Here is a 26,712-nt window from a genome sequence, read left to right on the forward strand (position 1 = left end):
TTGTCTATACAAAATATTAATTTAATATTTTCAAACTTATTACTTTCGACTATTATTAGTATACATTTTATAAATGCTTGTGTGAACTAATTTGTATAATAAGTAAATATTACCATAACAATACAAAAATTTAGTTTTTAGTAAGAATTGTGCTAAATTTCCCAATTATTGATAAATTCAGTGACATTTATTGTTGTGGGATATGCTAGTTCCTTTGTCCCCTTTTACAATGCAGAAATTGAAAGGCAGACATTTTTCTCATTCTCTTTTGAACTAACCTAAACCTGTGTAATACACACTGTACCTCTTCAACATCTCGCCATCAAACTTCGTCTGTCTACCTTTCAATTTCTGCATTGTAAACGTAGACTATGTGCATTTCACTGGTTGCTTAGGCCAGATCATCAGGAAACCTTTTCCCAAAAGGCTTTAGAAAAACTAAAGATATTATACAAATCAAACTATAGAGTGAATGAGAATTACAGACACTCAAGCTTTATTTGTAAAAATATCAAAGCTTAAACAAAAAATCAAAAATAAACAGTAAGTTTATCTTTTCTTACATTTTGTTTTTTATTTATGTATTTATATTATTGAAATATTTAAAACATTTTTAGAACATTGAAAATATTGTTAAGCGTTCTGAGCATAAGTATTTTTTATAAAAGACTTTTAAAATCAACAAGTTGACAACACCGTTAGTAAATGTCACGTTGGAACGTAAAGAAATTCTGTTTTTAACAGGTTCAGACGTTACAGTTACGTTACATTTTGTCACTATAACTGCTTTAACTACTTTACACACAATAGAAACGATCAGCTGTTCCGTTCCGTTAAGGTTACATTACATTACAGTCGGCTAATCCACCCTTAAATCAGTAATGTGCAGCCCATACCACAATTGTGGAAAATAAAATCACACGTATTCTTATGCTCTTACATTTTAGTAGTCGTTGTCCACTCAACGAGACAACTAGGAATACGCATGATCACTGGTGTATGACTTTTTCTTTATTTTTTCAGTTTTTGTATTTGTGTGTTTGTAGGTGCACTGAATAAAATAAAGAATTGAATGTGTTGGTGAGAGGATTTATTTTTGCGAACCTCTGCTCTAAATATAAAACTAGCTAAAGTTGTTTTTAACTCGTTTAACAACAGCATCAGCTGTTCTTCCGAGTAAAAAAGTTCGTCACAAAGTAAAAAAAGTTTAAGACAAGATATTGGTAGAGATTTTGCAATTATTGAACAGTTATCAATAAAATTAGTACCAAAATATCGTAATTATGATATTAATCTTATCTTTTCCATTTTTCCACAACAAACAACTTTCTTTCTTTAGATGTCCCGGTTACTTTTATTGTTAACGTTTTTTTTATTTTTTTTTTATTTTGTATGTCAACTGTTCAGCGTTGCCACTTGTCTGTATTTTGTTGTATATTGTATGAATACATTTTCTACATTTGCGGTGGCACCCAGTTAAAGTCTGTTCAATTTAAAACATACTTTAATTTTGACTTTGGTTGCAAATTAATAAAAAGCAGGTTTTTATTTTAAAGTAGTTTTTGAAAAGAACCGACTTTAGTGTTTGACTATGATTATGGGCCAAGAACTTTTTTATAAAATAACGTAATAGTTTTTCGACAACATCATACTTTTTGTAACCCCAAATTTGGGCCCCGTAAAACATAATTGAACGAGCAGTAGAACTAAAGATTTTAAGTATATTTTTAATTGCTATTTTGGGATGGTTAACATATTTGTACCAATAAGATTAATTGCCAATTTAGATGTTAATAATTTATTTTCCAGATTTTTACGAAATGATAAATTGTAACATAGGTCCATGCCCAGATATTTATATGAGTTTACGATTTCGATTACGTTTTCACCATACGTAAACATTAAATTACTGTAGATCCTTGCACCGTTACGAAATATTAAAATTTTGGATATAGCCATGTTAACTTTCAAATGCCATAAGTTGCAGTAGGTATGTAAAGAATTAATCATATTTTGATGACCGCCAGGTGAGTCGGATATAATGACAATGTCGTCCGCATACATTAGCAGTTTCACGGTGAAGTTATAAACATTAACGCCATCAGGAAGAGCTTCGGCCAGGTCATTTAATCCATTAAAAGAATTGGATTAAATGTTACCAAAAAGTATTCGACTGATTGTATTTTCTTGTGAGTTTTGAAGTATTCTTATAACTTTTGATGACAGTCCCATTGTTGCCAGTTTATAAAATAATGAGTTTCTCGGAATCAAATCAAAGGCGGAAGAGAAATCAACAAATAGGAATTTTGCGACACACAGATAGGAATTTGCGTTTTGATGACAGATATTTTATTTTGTTGGTATCTGAATGTATTTTACGAAATATTTTTAGATTATCAAGCATCTTTTTCTAGAACGAGCACAATTCCAATCAAACCACTTTTGTTTCAGTTCAAAATAAAACGTTGGTTCTGGTTGGTTTGCTGCAACCAATATTTTTCTTTTTACTTCTAACAGTAAATCATCAACAGGTATATTTGAAATGGTAGAGTAGGAGCAACATAGTTGATTTAAATTATGAACACATTTTGTAGCATGCTTTTTGTTCCAGTGAATTCTATTTTTAGATTGAGTAGCTGGGACAATACTATTCAAAGAAATCTTAATTTTGAGTTTTATATGATCAGAGTACGGTTTATTTGCAATTTCAAAATTGTCGATAAACGTTAAAAAACTATGCGAACATATACAATAGTCAATTAACGAACTACCTCTACCACCATAAAAAGTTAAATCGCCATGAGAATCACCATCAATCTTGCCATTCAACACAATGCCTCCAATATTTTCAATAAGATCTATTAATTTTTTACCTTGGGCGTTTATAGTTTTATCTTTAGAGCATCTGATTTTATTTATGTGTGGTAAATCAGTCAGTAAATGCCGGTCTAATATATGTTGTTCTAGACCAATACGACAGTTCAGGTCACCAAGGATGCAAAAATTAGTAGGACAAAAATTCGTTAAAATTTTAAAATTCTGCATCCCAGTTAGTGCAGTTGATGTATCGTGGAATAAAGTGAAAAACAGTATTATTCATTGTAGATGACAGAACAACATTGTGATCGGCCAAATTAGTAAATTTTAAATTAAATACCTTTTTTATTTCTTTTTTAAAACCATACAAACATCTGTTCAGCACTATTTTCAGCATCAATCCAGTGTAAATAGTAATTTAATAGAAAGTTTGAAAATAAATTTTGGTTGTTTGATAAAACATGAGTTTCATATAAAAAGAAAATATCAAATTTATTTAAAAATGTGAAAAAATTTCCAAAATTAGTACTATTCGCAAGGTTAGCAACGTTATATGATAGAACATTACAAAGGGTGCTTTGCTATTGAATATTCATATCGGTGGGGTTAAGCGACATATAATTCACAGCAACGTTATCCTTGACGGCGACTTCAATGTTATAGTTGATTTTTTCCATTATGATATTAATGTAGTTTCTGTTGCTTTTTTACGAAATAATACGTAAACAAGCTTAGTATATATGTGTTTAAATTAATGGAAGTATTCAATGTATTTATTTCAATATAATATCAACAAACTAAAAACGTAAGAAAAATATTTAGTACGAATAAGCCTCTGTCTATACTTGAAAAATATTTATCATAACAATAAATGACGTTTGTTTTCAAAACAAAGTTGTCTGAGCAAAATGACTTACAGTTTTGTCATAACGAAGCAATAACCCTAAAAAATTATAATTTGTTATCTTGACAACCATTTGTCAAGATAAAAAATTGTATATCAGTAAATACAATAAAAAAATAAATTTAAATGAAAGTACTTTCAGGAATATCAAACGGATATTTTTTCCAGAATACGCAGTTCTATCTGCTTTTCCTTCTTGCACATTGCACATCCAAATGGAATGCTTTTCACTTCTCTCCATTTTTTGTCTAAATTATATAACAAAGAATGCTTTTCAATCTGATCAGATGGCAGAAGATATAATTTTACCATATTTTAGATATAATTTTACCATATTTATGTAAGAAAAAATAATTTTAAAATTTTTAAATTTCACACTTACGATGTCGCACGGGACCAACTTTATATGAGTACCGAAATCATAAATGTTCTTATTTTTCAGTAAAGTTTCTTTTATTTTAATTGTATTAAAAATCTCTGTTTGGATTCAATATTTGATAATCTTTCTGCATGTACTTTCGACGCACTGATACCAAATGTTGTTTTTCAATATCGCACGGGACATCGAAATATGTGATAATGCAAAGCAAAAACTTACAGTTATTTGCAATCGCATAGTTTCTTATGCATTCTATTTTGACTCTTTGTACCCTCAGGAAGATTTTAGATATCAAAAGTCAATGCATAATGTCTCTCTTTAAGAACTTGTATCAAAACAAAATGTGCATTATAAATATTCAAATCAGAAAAGTTGCAATTGGTCGACTTTGCATTCGAATATCTCGAAATGGGTTATGAATAAATGGAAAATTACTTTACATTATTTAAATTTGATTATTTCCCTATGAAAATGGGATAAAACAAAGTGTTTTCAAACACTTTTAATTTTGTGGTATCGGTGGACCTTTCGGTGAAAATGCTAATGGCAATCATATTTATTATGTAGCATTATATCATAATATGTTGTACTCAGAGTATGATAACCATAATCCGAGAATAATATAATATGGTGAAGTAATACATCATAAAAATGGTTGCCATAAACATATACATTACAATCATATATATGACTGCTACAATTATATGAATGGTAACTTAAACATATTATGATTACCGCAATCATATACATAATTAAAGTAACCACAATTTTGCTAAAAATCTTGTCAACATTATGAAATGGTTATGGTAAAGATGTACAACTATATTTTTTCTCTGAATATAGTATTAGATGATTTTAATTAAGTTTTGTAAGATAACATATGAAAAAAATTATGAAAAACTGATTTTCCAGGGTATCACTCAATTAAAACCAAAAATACTACTTTTCTTTATTGACTATGTTGTAGCCGACGTTGAGCTTAACAACTTTACTGAACATATCTTTGCGATATTCGGATATTTAGATGGTCAAAATTTCAGCCAAAAAAAAAATACAATTTATCCTATACGATACATACTAATTTCAAATCGATATATCTCCATTCCTAAATCTGACCCAGCGAAACGCCGGGACACGTGACATTTTTTTAACCGATCTAACATTTCCCGGTGGGCAGAACGCCCGCCGATCACTGACCCTACTATTTGTCGCATAGTGTAATTGTCTGAAAAACTAAAATGTATCAGATTTAGTTAGACATGTTAAATTTTCATTAAAAATATCTGATTATCACAAAATATACAAAAGAAAAAGGTTTTAGTCATTTTGAATTCATATTTATACCCTACACCACCATAGTGGGGAGGGTATAATGCGTTTGTGCAGATGTTTGTAACGCCCAAAAATATTGGTCTAACACCCACCTTAAAGTGACAGATGGCTTGAACCAGCACAAGGCTGAGGTGTCACATTATATCAATGAAAACAATATATATATTGTTAATCTCGGAAACTCACTTAACAAATAGATATAATTTTCATAGTCCAGGTTTCATATTTCATCCCACGAATCATCCTGATGGTAAGGCACACGGTGGTACTGGCATTTTAATTAGAAATAGGATAAGACGTTATATCCTAGAAAAATACTCCAAGGACTATTTGCAAGCAACATCCATTCGCTTAGAATGTGGAGTTGGAGATTTGACTCTAAGCTCAATATATTGCCCCCACGATTTTCTGTGACCAAGGAACCTTTTGAAGAATTTTTTAATACACTAGGAAATCGTTTCCTGCTTGTGGCGACTATAACACTAAGCATACATATTGGGGTTCCAGATTAATGAATTCCAAAGGCAGACAGCTGTACAGGACTCCAGTTGATCGAAAAAATTGCTTAGATTTTATATCACCTGGTCAGCCCACTTATTGGCCTTCTGATCCTAGAAAAATAGATTTTGCCATATCAAGGAATATAAACAGAAACTCTATTACTGCAGAAATATCATATGAACTATCTTCTGACCATTATCCCGTTATACTACACTATTAGAATAATCAAATAAAACGAATAAGTGTTCATATATATTTAAATTTATTAAAGTGCTTAAAATTGTTCATAATTTCAAATTTAAGTAAGTAATAATGACTCACAAATATTGTATTGTTTCTGAAACTTGACAAATAACTAAAGACAAAAATAAAGTACATTTTAAGAGATTTAAACTCGACTTTACTTAAGAGTGGACTTTAGGTCTATCATAGACAAGTTAAAGTATACTTCTGACGCTGAAGTCGACTCTAAATCAGTAATGCGCAGCCCATACCACAATTGTGGAAAATAAAATCACACGTATTCTTATGCTCTTACATTTTAGTAGTCGTTGTCCACTCAACGAGACAACTAGGAATACGCATGAGCACTGGTGTATGACTTTTTCTTTATTTTTTCAGTTTTTGTATTTGTGTGTTTGTAGGTGCACTGAATAAAATAAAGAATTGAATGTGTTGGTGAGAGTAAGAGTATTGGTGAGAGGATTTATTTTTGCGAACCTTTGCTCTAAATATAAAACTAGCTAAAGTTGTTTTTAACTCGTTTAACAACAGCATCAGCTGTTCTTCCGAGTAAAAAAGTTCGTCACAAAGTAAAAAAAGTTTAAGACAAGATATTGGTAGAGATTTTGCAATTATTGAACAGTTATCAATAAAATTAGTACCAAAATATCGTAATTATGATATTAATCTTATCTTTTCCATTTTTCCACAACAAACAACTTTCTTTCTTTAGATGTCCCGGTTACTTTTATTGTTAACGTTTTTTTGATTTTTTTTAATTTTGTATGTCAACTGTTCAGCGTTGCCACTTGTCTGTATTTTGTTGTATATTGTATGAATACATTTTCTACATTTGCGGTGGCACCCAGTTAAAGTCGGTTCAATTTAAAACATACTTTAATTTTGACTTTGGTTGCAAATTAATAAAAAGCAGGTTTTTATTTTAAAGTAGTTTTAGAAAAGAACCGACTTTAGTGTTTGACTATGATTATGGGCCAAGAACTTTTTTATAAAATAACGTAATAGTTTTTCGACAACATCATACTTTTTGTAACCCCAAATTTGGGCCCCGTAAAACATAATTGAACGAGCAGTAGAACTAAAGATTTTAAGTATATTTTTAATTGCTATTTTGGGATGGTTAACATATTTGTACCAATAAGATTAATTGCCAATTTAGATGTTAATAATTTATTTTCCAGATTTTTACGAAATGATAAATTGTAACATAGGTCCATGCCCAGATATTTATATGAGTTTACGATTTGGATTACGTTTTCACCATACGTAAACATTAAATTACTGTAGATCCTTGCACCGTTACGAAATATTAAAATTTTGGATTTAGCCATGTTAACTTTCAAATGCCATAAGTTGCAGTAGGTATGTAAAGAATTAATCATATTTTGAAGACCGCCAGGTGATATAATGACAATGTCGTCCGCATACATTAGCAGTTTCACGGTGAAGTTATAAACATTAACGCCATCAGGAAGAGCTTCGGCCAGGTCATTTAATCCATTAAAAGAATTGGATTAAATGTTACCAAAAAGTATTCGACTGATTGTATTTTCTTGTGAGTTTTGAAGTATTCTTATAATTTTTGATGACAGTCCCATTGTTGCCAGTTTATAAAATAATGAGTTTCTCGGAATCAAATCAAAGGCGGAAGAGAAATCAACAAATAGGAATTTTGCGACACACAGATAGGAATTTGCGTTTTGATGACAGATATTTTATTTTGTTGGTATCTGAATGTATTTTACGAAATATTTTTAGATTATCAAGCATCTTTTTTCTAGAACGAGCACAATTCCAATCAAACCACTTTTGTTTCAGTTCAAAATAAAACGTTGGTTCTGGTTGGTTTGCTGCAACAAATATTTTTCTTTTTACTTCTAACAGTAAATCATCAACAGGTATATTTGAAATGGTAGAGTAGGAGCAACATAGTTGATTTAAATTATGAACACATTTTGTAGCATGCTTTTTGTTCCAGTGAATTCTATTTTTAGATTGAGTAGCTGGGACAATACTATTCAAAGAAATCTTAATTTTGAGTTTTATATGATCAGAGTACGGTTTATTTGCAATTTCAAAATTGTCGATAAACGTTAAAAAACTATGCGAACATATACAATAGTCAATTAACGAACTACCTCTACCACCATAAAAAGTTAAATCGCCATGAGAATCACCATCAATCCTGCCATTCAACACAATGCCTCCAATATTTTCAATAAGATCTATTAATTTTTTACCTTGGGCGTTTATAGTTTTATCTTTAGAGCATCTGATTTTATTTATTTGTGGTAAATCAGTCAGTAAATGCCGGTCTAATATATGTTGTTCTAGACCAATACGACAGTTCAGGTCACCAAGGATGCAAAAATTAGTAGGACAAAAATTCGTTAAAATTTTAAAATTCTGCATCCCAGTTAGTGCAGTTGATGTATCGTGGAATAAAGTGAAAAACAGTATTATTCATTGTAGATGACAGAACAACATTGTGATCGGCCAAATTAGTAAATTTTAAATTAAATGCCTTTTTTATTTCTTTTTTAAAACCATACAAACATCTGTTCAGCACTATTTTCAGCATCAATCCAGTGTAAATAGTAATTTAATAGAAAGTTTGAAAATAAATTTTGGTTGTTTGATAAAACATGAGTTTCATATAAAAAGAAAATATCAAATTTATTTAAAAATGTGAAAAAATTTCCAAAATTAGTACTATTCGCAAGGTTAGCAACGTTATATGATAGAACATTACAAAGGGTGCTTTGCTATTGAATATTCATATCGGTGGGGTTAAGCGACATATAATTCACAGCAACGTTATCCTTGACGGCGACTTCAATGTTATAGTTGATTTTTTCCATTATGATATTAATGTAGTTTCTGTTGCTTTTTTACGAAATAATACGTAAACAAGCTTAGTATATATGTGTTTAAATTAATGGAAGTATTCAATGTATTTATTTCAATATAATATCAACAAACTAAAAACGTAAGAAAAATATTTAGTACGAATAAGCCTCTGTCTATACTTGAAAAATATTTATCATAACAATAAATGACGTTTGTTTTCAAAACAAAGTTGTCTGAGCAAAATGACTTACAGTTTTGTCATAACGAAGCAATAACCCTAAAAAATTATAATTTGTTATCTTGACAACCATTTGTCAAGATAAAAAATTGTATATCAGTAAATACAATAAAAAAATAAATTTAAATGAAAGTACTTTCAGGAATATCAAACGGATATTTTTTCCAGAATACGCAGTTCTATCTGCTTTTCCTTCTTGCACATTGCACATCCAAATGGAAGCTTTTCACTTCTCTCCATTTTTTGTCTAAATTATATAACAAAGAATGCTTTTCAATCTGATCAGATGGCAGAAGATATAATTTTACCATATTTATGTGATGCTGTGCATATTTACATGATTTATTTACTTTATGTAAGAAAAAATAATTTTAAAATTTTTAAATTTCACACTTACGATGTCGCACGGGACCAACTTTATATGAGTACCAAAATCATAAATGTTCTTATTTTTCAGTAAAGTTTCTTTTATTTTAATTGTATTAAAAATCTCTGTTTGGATTCAATATTTGATAATCTTTCTGCATGTACTTTCGTCGCACTGATACCAAATGTTGTTTTTCAATATCGCACGGGACATCGAAATATGTGATAATGCAAAGCAAAAACTTACAGTTATTTGCAATCGCATAGTTTCTTATGCATTCTATTTTGACTCTTTGTACCCTCAGGAAGATTTTAGATATCAAAAGTCAATGCATAATGTCTCTCTTTAAGAACTTGTATCAAAACAAAATGTGCATTATAAATATTCAAATCAGAAAAGTTGCAATTGGTCGACTTTGCATTCGAATATCTCGAAATGGGTTATGAATAAATGGAAAATTACTTTACATTATTTAAATTTGATTATTTCCCTATGAAAATGGGATAAAACAAAGTGTTTTCAAACACTTTTAATTTTGTGGTATCGGTGGACCTTTCGGTGAAAATGCTAATGGCAATCATATTTATTATGTAGCATTATATCATAATATGTTGTACTCAGAGTATGATAACCATAATCCGAGAATAATATAATATGGTGAAGTAATACATCATAAAAATGGTTGCCATAAACATATACATTACAATCATATATATGACTGCTACAATTATATGAATGGTAACTTAAACATATTATGATTACCGCAATCATATACATAATTAAAGTAACCACAATTTTGCTAAAAATCTTGTCAAAATTATGAAATGGTTATGGTAAAGATGTACAACTATGAATATAGTATTAGATGATTTTAATTAAGTTTTGTAAGATAACATATGAAAAAAATTATGAAAAACTGATTTTCCAGGGTATTACTCAATTAAAACCAAAAATACTACTTTTCTTTATTGACTATGTTGTAGCCGACGTTGAGCTTAACAACTTTACTGAACATATCTTTGCGATATTCGGATATTTAGATGGTCAAAATTTCAGGCAAAAAAAAATACAATTTATCCTATACGATACATACTAATTTCAAATCGATATATCTCCATTCCTAAATCTGACCCAGCGAAACGCCGGGACACGTGACATTTTTTTAACCGATCTAACATTTCCCGGTGGGCAGAACGCCCGCCGATCACTGACCCTACTATTTGTCGCATAGTGTAATTGTCTGAAAAACTAAAATGTATCAGATTTAGTTAGACATGTTAAATTTTCATTAAAAATATCTGATTATCACAAAATATACAAAAGAAAAAGGTTTTAGTCATTTTGAATTCATATTTATACCACCATAGTGGGGAGGGTATAATGCGTTTGTGCAGATGTTTGTAACGCCCAAAAATATTGGTCTAACACCCACCTTAAAGTGACAGATGGCTTGAACCAGCACAAGGCTGAGGTGTCACATTATATCAATGAAAACAATATATATATTGTTAATCTCGGAAACTCACTTAACAAATAGATATAATTTTCATAGTCCAGGTTTCATATTTCATCCCACGAATCATCCTGATGGTAAGGCACACGGTGGTACTGGCATTTTAATTAGAAATAGGATAAGACGTTATATCCTAGAAAAATACTCCAAGGACTATTTGCAAGCAACATCCATTCGCTTAGAATGTGGAGTTGGAGATTTGACTCTAAGCTCAATATATTGCCCCCACGATTTTCTGTGACCAAGGAACCTTTTGAAGAATTTTTTAATACACTAGGAAATCGTTTCCTGCTTGTGGCGACTATAACACTAAGCATACATATTGGGGTTCCAGATTAATGAATTCCAAAGGCAGACAGCTGTACAGGACTCCAGTTGATCGAAAAAATTGCTTAGATTTTATATCACCTGGTCAGCCCACTTATTGGCCTTCTGATCCTAGAAAAATAGATTTTGCCATATCAAGGAATATAAACAGAAACTCTATTACTGCAGAAATATCATATGAACTATCTTCTGACCATTATCCCGTTATACTACACTATTAGAATAATCAAATAAAACGAATAAGTGTTCATATATATTTAAATTTATTAAAGTGCTTAAAATTGTTCATAATTTCAAATTTAAGTAAGTAATAATGACTCACAAATATTGTATTGTTTCTGAAACTTGACAAATAACTAAAGACGAAGGGACTTTCGATCACTATAGATGAGTGTTCCGATAGCTCCTTCTATAAATATATAAATATTACTGCAAGAAGTTACAATTCTAAAAACAAATCTTTCAAAATTTTTAACTTAGGACTTGAACCAATAAAAAATAAAATATTTGTTATTTAGCACGGCTAATTAACCCTAGAGGAAGACAGCTCTACAAAGCCCTAGTTGACAGTAGGAATTGCCTGGATGTCATATCCCCTGGCCAACCAACATACTGGCCTACTGATCCTAGGAAAATTCCTGACCTTATAGACTTTGCCATATCCAGAAATGTAGATCGAAATTCAATATCTACGGAAATATCTTTTGATTTATCTTCCGACCATTCACCCGTAATAGTCACCTATTATGGGAAAAATATACCAAAATCTCCTGAAAATATTCCGTTTTACAAAACAAATTGGCTTAAATACAAAAAGTTTATCAGTAGCCATATCCACACAAATCCAAATATACAGTGTGAGGGAGAGATAAACGAATGCGTCAATGACTTCACGTCATTAATTATTTCGGCTCTGGATCATTCAAGGATCGAGATCTCTAGAAAGCCAAAAATGCATATTTCCAATTCAGATATTGAACGATTGCTTCTCGAAAAGAGAAAGCTTAGAAGAGAATGGCAACAAAATAGATCACCTGCTGCAAAGCAGAGGCTGTCCATCGCTACTAGAAGACTGAAGAGAGCCCTTTGTTTAGAAGAGGATCGCAGAAACGAAAGATACATTGAGAGTTTGACGAATACTAAACATACGAACTTTTCTCTTTGGAAAGCCACACGTAACATCAAACCACCGGTAGAGGGAAAAACTCCGTTGAGAAAATCTGACGGTAATTGGGCAAGAAATGATAAGGACAAAGCATTAATTTTTGCCGAGCACCTACGTAATGTATTTAAGCCAAATCCACCCAACAATGATTTTGTACTGGAAAATCCTCCTGTTCACGAGACAGCGGATGATCATATCAGAGTAAGTCCCGAGGACGTTCGAAAAGTTATCAAAAATAACACAAATACAAAAAAATCTCCAGGATATGACAAAATTACGCCATCCATGATTAAAAACCTACCGAATATAGCTATAATCGTGCTATCTGTATTGTTTTCTGCGATCATTAGACTAGGCGCTTTCCCAACTAATTGAAAAATTGCTCAGATCATAATGATACCTAAAGGAAAAGATTTAACAATGCCGTCTTCATACAGACCTATAAGTCTACTGCCATGCATATCAAAGTTATTTGAGAAAGTATTGCAATGTAAAATTATTCCATACTTAAATAACCAAAATATTATCCCAGTTCATCAATTTGGTTTTCGTGAACAACATGGAACCATTGAACAAGTTAATCGATTGACTGGAGAGATCAGAAAATCTTTTGAAAATAAAAAATACTGCTGTGCTATCTTTTTGGACATCGCCCAGGCCTTCGACAAGGTGTGGCATACAAAATTAAGTGTCTACTGCCACCAAGTACGCATCGATTGCTGGAGTCATACATATCAGACCGAGTTTTTAGAGTGAAATATTGCGATTATGTAACAGGAAATTATGAAATTAAACCTGGTGTTCCACAGGGAAGTGTTCTCGGACCAACACTTTATTTGATATATACTTCTGACTTGCCTGTGTGTGATAGACTTACCATATCAACATTCGCTGATGATACGGCAATACTTAGCACACATGCAGATCCGCAGGTAGCTTCTACGAAATTGGCAAATTATCTGAGACTCGTGGAGATATGGTTGAATAACTGGAGAATACGAGTAAATGAACTCAAAAGTAAACACATCACATTTACTCTCAGAAGGGGTGATTGTCCACCTATCACACTAAATAACATAAACATTCCACAGACAGATACTGTTACATATCTTGGTATTCACTTGGATAGACGACTTACTTGGCGTCGTCATATAGAAGCCAAGAGACTTCACATGAAGTTAAGAGCCTCTAGCCTTCACTGGTTGCTAAATCACCAATCAAAATTAAGCCTTGACTATAAAGTCATCCTGTATAAATGTGTTTTAAAACCAATCTGGACATATGGAATCCAATTGTGGGGAACGGCCAGTAATTCCAGTATTGAACTTATACAGAGGGCCCAATCGAGAATTCTTAGGATAATGACAGGTGCACCTTGGTACATAAGAAATGAGAACATCCATAGAGACCTACAAGTACCGTTAGTTAAAGATGAATTCAAGAATGTCCGTGAGAAATACATCATGAAATTGTGGAACCACCCGAACCCGCTTGCAAGACATCTCACACAGACCCAAACAAGATCAAGGCTTCGTAGAGCCGATCTACCACCCCGCTAAGATGTGGCCCATATGAACATCAACGCTCCCGTCAGAGAGCATTTAGTTTTAATTTTAGTTATAAGGTTTTATTACTTATTGTCAGGCCTAAGTAAGGCAGATTCGATAAATAAATAAACTTTAAAAAAAAAAATTTAGCTGGCGAAATATTAGAAGAATCGCAATTAATAATCAAAATATTAACTTAGATTAAAGTGGGTTGAATGTGATGGAGAATTTGATATTGAAACGGTCGTCGAAAGTAATATTGAGGATGACATTTAATGATTATTAACATTTTGTTGCAAGAAAAGCATAGAGTTCGTCTTATACTTGATTTTGCGTATTTGTAAATGCGACAATCATGCACTGCCTGACTTCAAATTCCACGTTCACTGACAATGATATCAAACTTTGGGCAGATTCCCTTTATTGTGTAATTCCCCAAGACCACTTTATTAAGCAAATATTCGGCAACGTTGATAGAACTTGATGTATAATACAATTTGTTATAAATAATTTAGAAATAGTGAATAATTAATTTACTAAAGAATTAGTTACTCAATTTAAAACCCGAATTAATGAACGACATAAAAAAGTTCTTAGTACTATTATATTGTATTTGAATTCAGGATCATGTCCAACTAGTTCAAATTTTTTAAAGCATAGCTCCAAAACGGAAACTAAAGAGTTTGCTAGTCAATTGTTTTGTAGATTGTTCGGGAGTAGAGATGCCAAACGGGGGATCACGGGGTTTTCGGGATTTCCCAAATTTCGAAGCCCGGGATTTTTAATTTTAAATCCCGGTGTTTTTGGGATTTTCCAAATCCCGTTTTTCATAATTTTTGTGTGCCTTTTTCATGCATTTTGACATTCTACATGCACGAATATCTCAAAGTTGTTAAGCTTAACTCCTGCTACAACATGGTTAATAAAGGAAAACGATATTTTTGGTTTTCCTTGAATGGCTCTAGAAAATCAATTCTACACCTCTTTTTATAAGTTATCTAACAAAACTCAATTTATATCCTCTTCAAACGAAATTGATTTTATCTTAGATGAGGAGCTCGAACAAAATTTAAAATATTTCGATTGCTAAAAGGCTAAAAGATATAGGCGTATATTCATAAATCATAACTAAAGTCGGAACTAGTAAAACAGAAACTAAAAAATAGTTCATATATAGTTGTAGATCTTATTCACAATTCATAAGTAGCTTAGTTACTGCTTTGACATGTAGAGAAAACAAAATGTCGATAATATTTTGATCGATATTTAATGTAATAAATTAAGAAATTAAAAAACTATTTTTGTTCTCTAAAAAGTACATACAAAATTCATAGTTATAGTTTGTATGTAAATCAATTAAAATATGGGCATGTAAAATGAAATTTTTCAATAGAATGTTATTGCCAAAAAAACACATCTCTAGTTTATTTTCTTTTTGTATGGATGTATTAAAATGAAATCAATCAGCTGTTTTTTTGAATGTTTTAGTTAGTTGGCATTTAGTTACAACTTTACACATGATTAAGTGCTAACTAATTGTGCTGAAAGTAACCAATTGTGAATAACTTAGGTACTTAAAAAAGTAAATACTTGGTGATCGTTTATGAATATACGCCATTATTAATAAATGTAAAAAACCCAAATAACAATAACGATACCAAATTATAATGTAGATTTGCAACTTGCAAAAGAAATAAATCATTTTAATTCTGAAGGAACAAGAGTAAAATACTTGCAGTTTTGTTATAAGTATTTTCAAACGGGTTTACCAATGTGAAAGATGTTTTTCGGCAGCAGCATATGTCGGAAACAAAATTCGTTCCAGAATGGCAAATGAAACCATAGATGCAATAGTATTCCAAGCTATTTAAAATATATTTTTTTAAATATAGAATTTGATTTTAAACCTATGGTTTCTTGAGGAAAGTTGGGGAAAATTTCTTAGAATTTTCCGTAGAATGCGTTTCTGATATACGATTTTTCGTGAAAAAAAAATCGACCCACCCTAATGTACATACTTTATTGTTATTTCTTTTTATATAATGTACTCATGCAAGTATTTTATGCTTTTTAGTGTCTAAGGAAAATTAACTGCTAAATAAAAAATTTACTAAGCTTTCAAATTTAAAATTTGAAAGTTTAACCAGTACTAAGCACACAAACATCTCCCTTTGGAAGACAGCTAAGAACATTAAGCCACCGGTAACGGGTCAAAGTCCGATAAGAAAATCTGATGGTTCCTGGGCACGTAGTGCAAAGGATAAAGCCGTAGTTTTCGCTGAACACTTAAGTAATGTGTTCCAACCAAATCTCCCATCAAATAATTTTGTATTGGAGGATTTACCTATTCGCATAGAAACAGACTCCGAACTAATCAATGTTAGTATAGAAGATGTTCAGAAGATCATAAAGGACAATCTTAAACTAAAAAATCTCCGGGTTTGATTTAATTACACCTTCCATGATTGGAAATCTACCAGATGTCGCAATTATTGAGCTCACAGTATTATTTAATGTGATCTTTTATCTAGGAGTATTTCCGAATGATTGGAAAATCTCCCAAATTATAATGATACCCAAGCCAGGAAAGGATTTGACATTGGCATCATCCTACACACCTATTAGCTTATTACCTTGTTTGTCTAAACTATTTGAGAGAATAATCCAAGGGAAAATTTTAACATTCGTAAATAGTCAAAACATTTTCCCAGATCATCAATTCGGATTCCATAAACATCACGGAACAATTGAGCAAGTTAACCGCCTAACTGGAGAGATACGAAAATCTTTCGAACTAAAAAAGTACTGTTCGGCAATATTTCTAGATGTTGCCCAGGCTTTTGACAAGGTATGGCATAAAGGTCTAATGCAGTGATGTTCAAAAATAAAAATGAAGATGTATTGGTGAGAGAGCTACCCAGCAAACATAATGTCAAACACTTAAAATAAGAACAAAATAAAGAATGTTTAGATTTAGAATTTTTGCTAGATATAACCAATTTATTAAATGAATGTAATTTAAATTTTAAGGAAATAAAAAAATACACATTATACGACCGAAATTCTCTAAAATTATTTATTTATTTCTGACTTTGTTGTTTTGTGTTCAATTGTAATTGAAACGCGTGTGTTTGCTATGCTTCGTCCAAAAACCAACCAACAACAATGCTTAATGAATTTCTGAAAAAATGAGACATTTGTTACGCTCTTTTAAAGAGAATAAGAATATGTGTGTTGTTACTCAGCGCTAAAGCACAATGAAATGAACATCATTGGTCTAATGACAAGATTAAATGCCTACTGCCTTCTAGTACACACAAAATACTAGAGTCTTACCTATCGGATCGCTTGTTTAGGATAAAACGTGGCGATTTTGTGACACACCACAGATTTGCCCGAGTCCGAAGAATTAACCATTTCCACCCTTGCAGATGACACTGCAATTCTTAGTTCTCATGTGGTTAAAAAATTGGAGAATACAAGTGAATGAAATCAAAAGCAAGCACATAACGTTTTCACTTAGGAGAGAATTAAAACCGGTTAACATAACAAAAACCGGTTTCTCAAAAACCCAATAGTTAAACAAATTTGCAATTAAATTTAAAAGTATCGAAATGTGTACGCAATTATCGTTCTAATAAGATATAAAATACAAAAATTGGATGAAAAATGTTAAAGTTATTAAAAATTCGTCAGGCCATTAACGTGTCTCAGGCCACTAGAGCAAGAAATGAAGGAACAGAATTAACATATTTTGAGAAATATTAAAATAAAAGCTAATTTGTACTTGAAATGTATCAATATTTACTTGTATATGAGATTTTGTCTTCGTAGGATACTATTAACCTATTCGAAGGTATAACCAAAAAAATTAATTTTTTTTACCTGCAGTTTCAAAACTCCAATTTGAAATTTTTAAAGATTTTGTTAAACAAATTTCAGAATATTTTAATCATCACATTGGGAATTATTGAGAACATAATAGGGAATACAAATATGAAGGAAGTATGACAATACCTCCTATGGTTTTTCGTACCTACAATTTAAATTTTGCGATTTTCGAGAAAAACTAATTTTTTGGCCATATTTTGCTGAAAGTTCCAAATTTCCTTACTATTATGAATTTTAAGTAAAACCTATTCAGACAAAAACTCATATACAAGTAAATATGTTAATTTTGTTCCTACATTTCTTGTTCTGGTTGCCTGAGACACGTTAAAGGCCTGTCGAATTTTTAATAACTTTATCATATTTTCGATTCTTTTAAATAAAATTGCAAAAGTAATTATTTAATGGCAAAATTTTTACAAAAACTGTAAATGCACTTCAAAACTTCAGCTTCGTTGCGGCACCAGTTAACGTTATCCTATCATCCTAGTATATTACAAAACGTGTTCTACTATACATAGAACAATTCTAGAGTCAAAATTCGAAATTATATTTTTTTGGAGAACTCTTATGTAAATGTGGAAAAATGTGATTTGAATTATGCGTTGTTATGTTCACTTTTATTTTTTGATATTACTTTTCTGATTTATTAATTACAGCTATTAGCAAAAAGTCACGGAGTATTTTTATGGAATTGGATGCTAATGCTAATCATAACATTTTACCGGCCCAATCTACCGGCAGAGTCTTGCAAAATCAAAAGTCTATTGTCAGTATTGGTTGTCAGTTAAGATGTGGTGAACTGGATAATGATGTAGTAAAAAGTGGCGAAGCATTGGAAGATGTAAAAATTGAAACATCCGAAATAAGCGAAAAATTTAAATTTTTTGAAAAATATCTTCCATCTGAAAAAGAGAAGAGAGTTTTTCGAATAACACCTCCACGAGAAGGGGTAGTAAAAATGCCATCTCCTGAAGATAATCCGAATGAAGATGTGAACTCAAAGGAACTATCACCAGACAGAAATATTATTGCACATTCTCGTACAACTTCAATGATGTTAAATAAATTTCGCGAATTGGAAAACAATCAAAATAGATGTGCAGATAACAGCCCAAAACCATTAAAATGTTTTACTCCTCCACCAGATGGCAATCATCGACTATATGTTGATCAAAATAGTGATGAATATGACTCAAACGAAGATGATGATGACGACGAAGAAGATGAAAGTGATGATTTAGATGATGATGAAGATGATGACCATAACTACAATAAGGATGATGTAGCAGTTAAAGAGGTATACATATATAAATAAATAAATTTTACGCAGCTCACCCCTGGAAATAAACTTCAGTTTATTTATTTTTACCTAATGTTACTTATTCAATTTTATTTATTTTGTTAGTTGAGCTTGAGGTCACTTTTTTATATAAATATTTACAGTTTTCTTTACTTTCGATATTTCGTTACTCATTGTGTAGCATCTTCAGGAGATCCAAATGAGAATATAGGCAGTATTTGACCTCAGTTTAGATGTTTGAGCTGTCATGTGATTGTTGTGGCGAAAAATACAACAAACCCAAAAGCAAATACAACAACAGACAACTTTGTTCAATTATATTTTAACAAAAACAAAGTACCTGTTGTTTTTCTACATGATTCTAAGAAGAACCATTATAAAAAATAGAGATTCAAAAAGTACTCCTTCTCCATTCTCACTCATTCAGTATAATTTGCAGGGTCTTTCTGACAGAAAAATCGAAAAACACCATTAAAAAATGAAAAGGTACCTTTTGAGCTTTCTCAATAATTCAGGATAATTTCATGTTTCAGTATTGTACAAAATTAAAAAGTGCCATTAGAAGGACGAATTTGATTATCCAATTATTATTTAAAATATTGCGTTTTGTTATGGACCTCTTCATATATGCTTAACATCATGTGTAGTTCCACTATTATAGAAAATTCATGAAGTATTATTAGAAGAATAAAAAGTGCAATTAAATTACCGTATGTCGACTGTCACATATTTAGGAGCATTTACAGTATCTAATTTACTGTTTCAAGGGTCATTATTAAAGAAAATTAATGAAGTACCATTAGAAGACTGAAAAGGTACTATTATGTCTCTCATTGGCAATTCTGACTCATATAGGATAATGTGTATATATTTTAATGTTTATTTATTCGCTGTAATGAAAAAATCGAAAACTAATATTAAGTCCCCCTTTGAGGATTGTAACTTATTCTCAAAAAAGTAATATCGAAAAGCGTAAGTAAAGATACAATATTCAATAAGCAATGAATGTGATATATATTTGTCCCTCTTTCCAAACGACACTAATTTTGAATTTTCTTTTGTTTGTGTTCTATTGTCTTATTACTGGAACCATCTTCTTCATATATGAGGAACCGCAGAAATTGAGTTTTATTTATTTATTTCAAGTCTAGAGAACAATATATTCCTTACAGACTAATTTTTCGCCCCCTTAAAAAACTTCATGAACCTGGAAATGGTAACAAGTTTCTTGCTTATCAATAAATACATCTAACTGAAATAAGTCACAACATTAAATGTTAAGAATGTTTGATATACAACCATTTTAATATCGGAAAAAGAACCTTTTGTTAAAAAATAAAGAAAAAAAGTACGTTTTGTTAAAAAATAAATTAAAAAGTATATGTTTTATGCGTTTTTCTAACGCTAATATTTTAAATGAATGTGTTTAATCCTGACCTAATATATAAACAAATTACAATAGTGTTTTACGTTTTCTTAAGCACAAATTTTTTTAGAACCCATTTACTTAGTAAAAAATTTAAAAAAAAATTTTGCTAACTTGATTGTTTCTAAATATAAAAATACCTAAAAACCAATTTTTGAAAAAATGCGAAAAAGCACCTTTTGTTCTGTGGCTCCTCATATATGTAGTCTGTGTTATTCAGTAGCAAGTGTGTTTAATATCATAATTGTAGATTTATTAATAGAAAATATTCTAAACGCACTATTTCAATAAAGAACAATTAAGAGTGATATATTCAGCTATGCCGAATCTTATATACCCTTCAAATTTTGTTGTGGATGCATTATATTTTTTTATAATAATTAGTATATACATATGCATGTATATTGCCCACTTTCAGCGTACAGCATCCTAAATATATGAAGAACACTTTTAAAAATTGTAGAAGTTACAAACGAATCAAAATACGCAAAGCAATAAAACCAACACACATCCAAACATACGTATTGTTGCTCTTTTGTCAGTAACAAACGAAGTTATAAACGAAACAAAACACCAAAAAACAAAATACGCAAAGCAATAAAACTAACACACATCCAAACATACGTTTTGTTGTATAAACAACAACAACGCCAAACAAAACAAACAAAAAAACAAAATACACAAAGCATATCATGCATTGCATGAGTAGGGGTCATTCCCTGAGTGCTGGTCCAAGCAAAAAAAAAAAATACACAAGCAATGCAACCAACACACATCCAAACATACGTATTGTTGCTTTTTTATAAAAAAAAAAACAAAACATGCAAAGCAATGAAACACACACAGCAACACACATCCAAACTAGGGTTTTTAATTTCCCGACCTTTTTTGATTCCCGGGAATCGGTAAAATTTTTCTCTACATTTCCGGGTACCCGGCTATTCCCGAAATATATAATAATACTGTAAACTATGGATATTATAGCAAAATTTCATATACAGACTTAGTGTTATAATCATTATGCAAGGTGGCGCAAAAGTAAACTTCCGATGTTTTTTGGCTGTAATTAAAAAAAATTATAAACTTTGATTCTTCTTGTGGATTATTTTTATTTGGTCTTTTAATTTTTTTACATCAAGTCGAGAATATGATGTCTGATGATGAATAGTTAAGAGATAAAATTTATGTTGATATCGAAAATTTCCAAATTATTGGATTCAAAGGTGAATTTTTATATACAACATCTGCAAAACACACTCATTATAAAGCTGACATTGTTACCAAGGACTATTGCTGTGTTTCCTTTCAAGGCCAACATAAATTCTATACTTTAAATTACCAAATGGTGTGCCGCCATCAAAAGTAGGCGACTTTGTTCTACTAGAGGTTTGTGGTATAATTCACACTGGTCCATCTTGACATTGAAGATTATTCACCTTTATTTCTAGATCGTGCAGCTTTCCATATGCTTTTTTAAATGTTCATTCGAAAAACCCCAAATAAATAATAATAATAATATTGTTGCCGAGATATAAACGAAAAATTGTAAAAAATAAACTTTTCACTTTTTTTTCAAAAAAAAAAATAGAGTTCTAACATGTTTTCTTTGTAGTTTCGTCAGTTTTTAATACCCGGGAATCGGGTAGTGAAAAACTGGCAAAATTCCCGGGAAATTTGTACCGGGAATTCCCGGGATAAAAACCCTAATCCAAACATATATACGTTTTGTTGCTTTTTTGTCAAAGCATGCAAAAAATTGTGTTTTTTTGATGAAATTTTCAGAGGTTGTCTCGGATTTTTGCTCATATCTCCGTTATTTATGGACGGATTTTGCTGATTTTAAAAAGCAAACTTCTCGAAAGCATGTCTGACAGAATTATTGAAAATTGATTTCAACAGACAGACGGGCATGGGCTAATCGACTCTGCTATCTATAAGGATTCAGAATATATATACTTTATAAAATTATATTGTGGAAATTACAAACGGAATGACAAACTTATGTATACCCTTCTCACGAAGGTGAAGGGTATAAAAAATTTCCAATATGTCTAAAATTGAGGATTCTCACTCAATCAAGACTAGAGTTATCAAATATTCGACATATACGAAAAACCGGTTTTCGAATATTCGAAATAGCGTAATTTTTAAAAATGGGGTTTCGGTTTTTTCTTTTGTCTATTTAAGTATTAAATGATTTAAGGACATACGATTCCTTAATTTATATTTTATTAAAGATGAAACAGAACAAATAAATAAAAAAAAATATTTTATTTTGTCGAATAATTCGATACAAAATATCCGGTTTGTCGAATTACTCAAAAAACATCCTTTTGCAGAAACCGGTTTATATTGTTGCGTTTCTTTAAATAAACCGGATACTTTTGATTGCAAATAAAAGCAGTTTAGTAGTTTAAAATTTGTAACCACTCTTTATTTATTTAAAATTTAAACAACAACAGTTCAAATAGTCACTCAGTGTTTTATACACGTTTATAAATTCGCTGAAATACACACAATTTATAATGTACAAGTTTACACTGGCAATGCAGTTGTGTCTTTACTTAACGATGCTTCCAATTAGACTCATGTACTACTGCAACCGTACCCATTACTTATACATACTGCAATCTGCATCTGAGTAGCCTAGATTGTCAAAACTCGTATATTCGAATTCTAAAGATTTCGATGTTAATGTAAGCAGCATAAACATTTTTTGTTTCCATACTTATAAACAATGCTAATCAACCGCATGCTATCAACATTGTTTTTTATTATCTTTCTCTTTATTGAATCCTTCTTTTGAGAAATTTACAATAAGTATTAAACTCTTAACCTAAACTAAAACAAAAGTTGTTATTGCCGCTGCAATGTCCAATATGAGTGCTCGTTAAAATGATTATCTGGCCAGATCCAGTGTTTCCAATCGCCTCAGTCGTCTATGACCCTCAAATGGCAGCAACTTCCTGACTCCTCAAATCGCCGATGTGAGACTGGAGTTGTTCAGAAGCTATTGCGAAGTTTTTATGTGTACTTAAAAAAGCGGTATCGTCCGCAAATGTAGATGTGTGAGTCAGTGCGCTCGTAGGCATATCGGCAGTATATAAAATATATAGGAACGGCCCTAGAATACTTCCCTGTGGTACACCAGCGGTTATTTTTCGACGTGTCGAGATCACATCTTTTGATATGATTTGGAAAGATCTTGTAATTTTTAAGCAGTTTATGAACATTCGCAGGTAGTAATCTAATAATCTTTTGTATTAGTCCACTGTGCCAGACTTTATTGAAGGCTTGAGATACATACAGTCAGTGGCTAAAGTTTAAATACAATCTCAAATATTGATTGTTTAAAGAAAAGTAAACGTTTAAGGACAAAATACAATAACAAAAAATTTAGACTTTACAAACATAATTCATAAAAAGGTGTATGGTGTATTTAAACTTTAGTCTCTGACTGTATGTCAATAAATAATGCGGATGAATACTGCTTGCTCTCGAAGGTTTTTCGAATAAGTGTAGTTATCCGAGGTACCTGTTCGATAGTACTATGTTTCCTTCTGAAACAAAATTGATGGTCAGGAATAATGCAATTTTCGTCAAGGTGCACTATAAGTGTCTCAAGCAACAACTTTTCAAAAAGTTTTGAGAATATTGACCAAAGTTTTTAGGACATTTGGAATGTCTGTAATACTCCAGGGTGACTGGGGGCGAAGACACTTTAACGGCGTTTGTTAAAATGTCTGTAAATATATCGACCGCGGATTGTATTTCATATTTATTTTTCAATGAGATGTTCTGTGGCAAATGTGAGTTAGAGACACAAGACTAATAGTTTTCCAATTTACTTGGAATTTCTAATAACGTTATAACTGTAGACGAGTGTAGGGAGCGAAGGGATCACTGAAATAAATTCTCGTTTTATATTCTTGATTACAGCGAAGTCAATTAGATCGGGAATCTTATTGAGGTCTGTAGGCCAATAAGTAGGCAGGCCACTAGATATGGCATCTAGTCTGTTAGACGATATTGCTTCTAACAGTTGCCTCCCTCTAGGAGTAATAAGGCGAGTGCCCCAAAATGTATGTTTTGCATTGTAATCACCAGCTGCTATAAATCTTGGACCTAGAGTCCTAAAATTATTATACCTAGGAGAACAATATATTGAAGATATTGTAACTCTACCATCAGGTATATTTATAGATGTGGCCTGATGTTTTGTAACATAAGTATAGTATCCGTTAATTCTGAAACAATTCTTTATGGTAAAGTGTGTTTCAGAAACGAGTAGTACATCAATTTCCGGAAGCTGGAGAAATTGTTGTACTTCATTCTCATGTTGGCTAAGGCCGTTAGCATTCCAAAAACAGATTCTTAGAGAATTCATTTTTTATTTAGCAGTATCTGCATAAGCATGCTTTGATTCTGCATCAATTGTTGAAAGATATTTTTGCATATTCGCCATGAAACGGTTCATGGTTTGTATTAAATTCTCAATAGAGCTTTGCGAATTAGTGCCGGGTACTGTTACACCCCCTTTTAATGCATGTGCATATGCAAATAATGGGGCATTATTTCCATTGCTTCTTTTCATTTGGCTAACTGAACCCTCATTTGTCGTATTGGCATACGATTTCTTTTGATAATTATCATTTATGACACCTCTATATTGAGCAATAGAAGCACCATTGTTTGTTTTCATTTGGGTAACTGAACCCTCTTTTGTCATATACGATTTGTTTTGATAATTGTTTTTTATGATACTTCTATATTGAGCACTACAATCATCAGGAAGGCTTGAAAAGTTATAAGCCTTATATTGAGCATATAAGGGTCTTCTTGCCTTCGTTGATTCCTGAATGCGTAGGAATACTGGGCATCCCCGGTAGTTTGCTGTGTGATTTTGACCACAGTTACTACATTTTCTTATATTATCTGTTTTTGAGTGGGGACATTCTTCACTTTTATGAATATATCCACATCTTACACATACAGAAGGTAATTTGCAGAATGTTCGGGTGTGAAAGAACTCTTGGCAATTAAGGCACTGAGGTGGACCTTTGCACTATTTGTGACATTGATCACAGTAGCATTACTATTTTCAGCAACCATTTGAGTTGTTGTTTGTTTTTCTATATTTTCTTTTATGTTGTCTTCTACACAATTGTTTTGTTTTGGCGCACTAGAGAGTGGAGATCTCTCGTTTGTTGTTGTTCTTACACTTAAATAGTTCTTGTGATATTTTGGATCATATTGTTACGTTTTAACCTTTTCAAAACGTTTGTATATTTCCTTTAAATAAACCGGATACTTTTGATTGCAAATAAAAGTCGTTTAGTAGTTTGAAAATTGTAAAACTCTTTATTTACTTAAAATGTACAACAACAGAATTAAATAATCACTCAATAATCACAGACACACTTTATAATGTACACGAATTCACTTGAAAATACGGCACACTTTAAGGCACTCAGTTGATATTTATTCGAAAAGCGTCTCTGATAAACTCACTATCGACTGCAACCTGTGCCACTATTTATAACATTGCCATCTGCACTCTAGATTGTTCTTTAACTGTCAAAGCTCGTATATTCTATAGCTTTCTAATACATACGCCATCTGTGGTGTACTTTCTACAATGTTCTTTAACTGAATATTCGAATTCGAATATACGGTCGCAGCAAACATCGTTGCCATACTTACGATCACTGGTCAACCGAAAGCTTTTATTCAATGTTAATAATGCCCACATATATGTTACAGTTTGAGAGGCACTGCTATTTGAAAGCATTATGCAACTTTTAAATCAGCCGTTAAAATCGTTATATTTGAATTCAAGTACAATTTCGTAACAATATGTATTGTTATTGTTATATTGAGAGCACACAACAATGTATGCATTTTTTCCATTG

General features: G+C 31.3%; 1 protein-coding gene across 1 annotated transcript in view; it reads left to right on the top strand.

The window, feature by feature from the left end:
- LOC135957371 (F-actin-monooxygenase MICAL3) overlaps positions 1-26,712 on the top strand; it is a 513,724-nt gene that overhangs the window by 336,188 nt on the left and 150,824 nt on the right. Inside the window, exon 10 of the mRNA XM_065508105.1 lies at positions 18,731-19,371. Within this exon, the coding sequence (XP_065364177.1) occupies positions 18,731-19,371 (641 nt within the window). The remainder of the gene's footprint in view (positions 1-18,730; positions 19,372-26,712) is intronic.

Source organism: Calliphora vicina, chromosome 4 (assembly GCF_958450345.1).
Source record: "Calliphora vicina chromosome 4, idCalVici1.1, whole genome shotgun sequence".
NCBI classification, from domain to species: Eukaryota; Metazoa; Arthropoda; class Insecta; order Diptera; family Calliphoridae; genus Calliphora; species Calliphora vicina.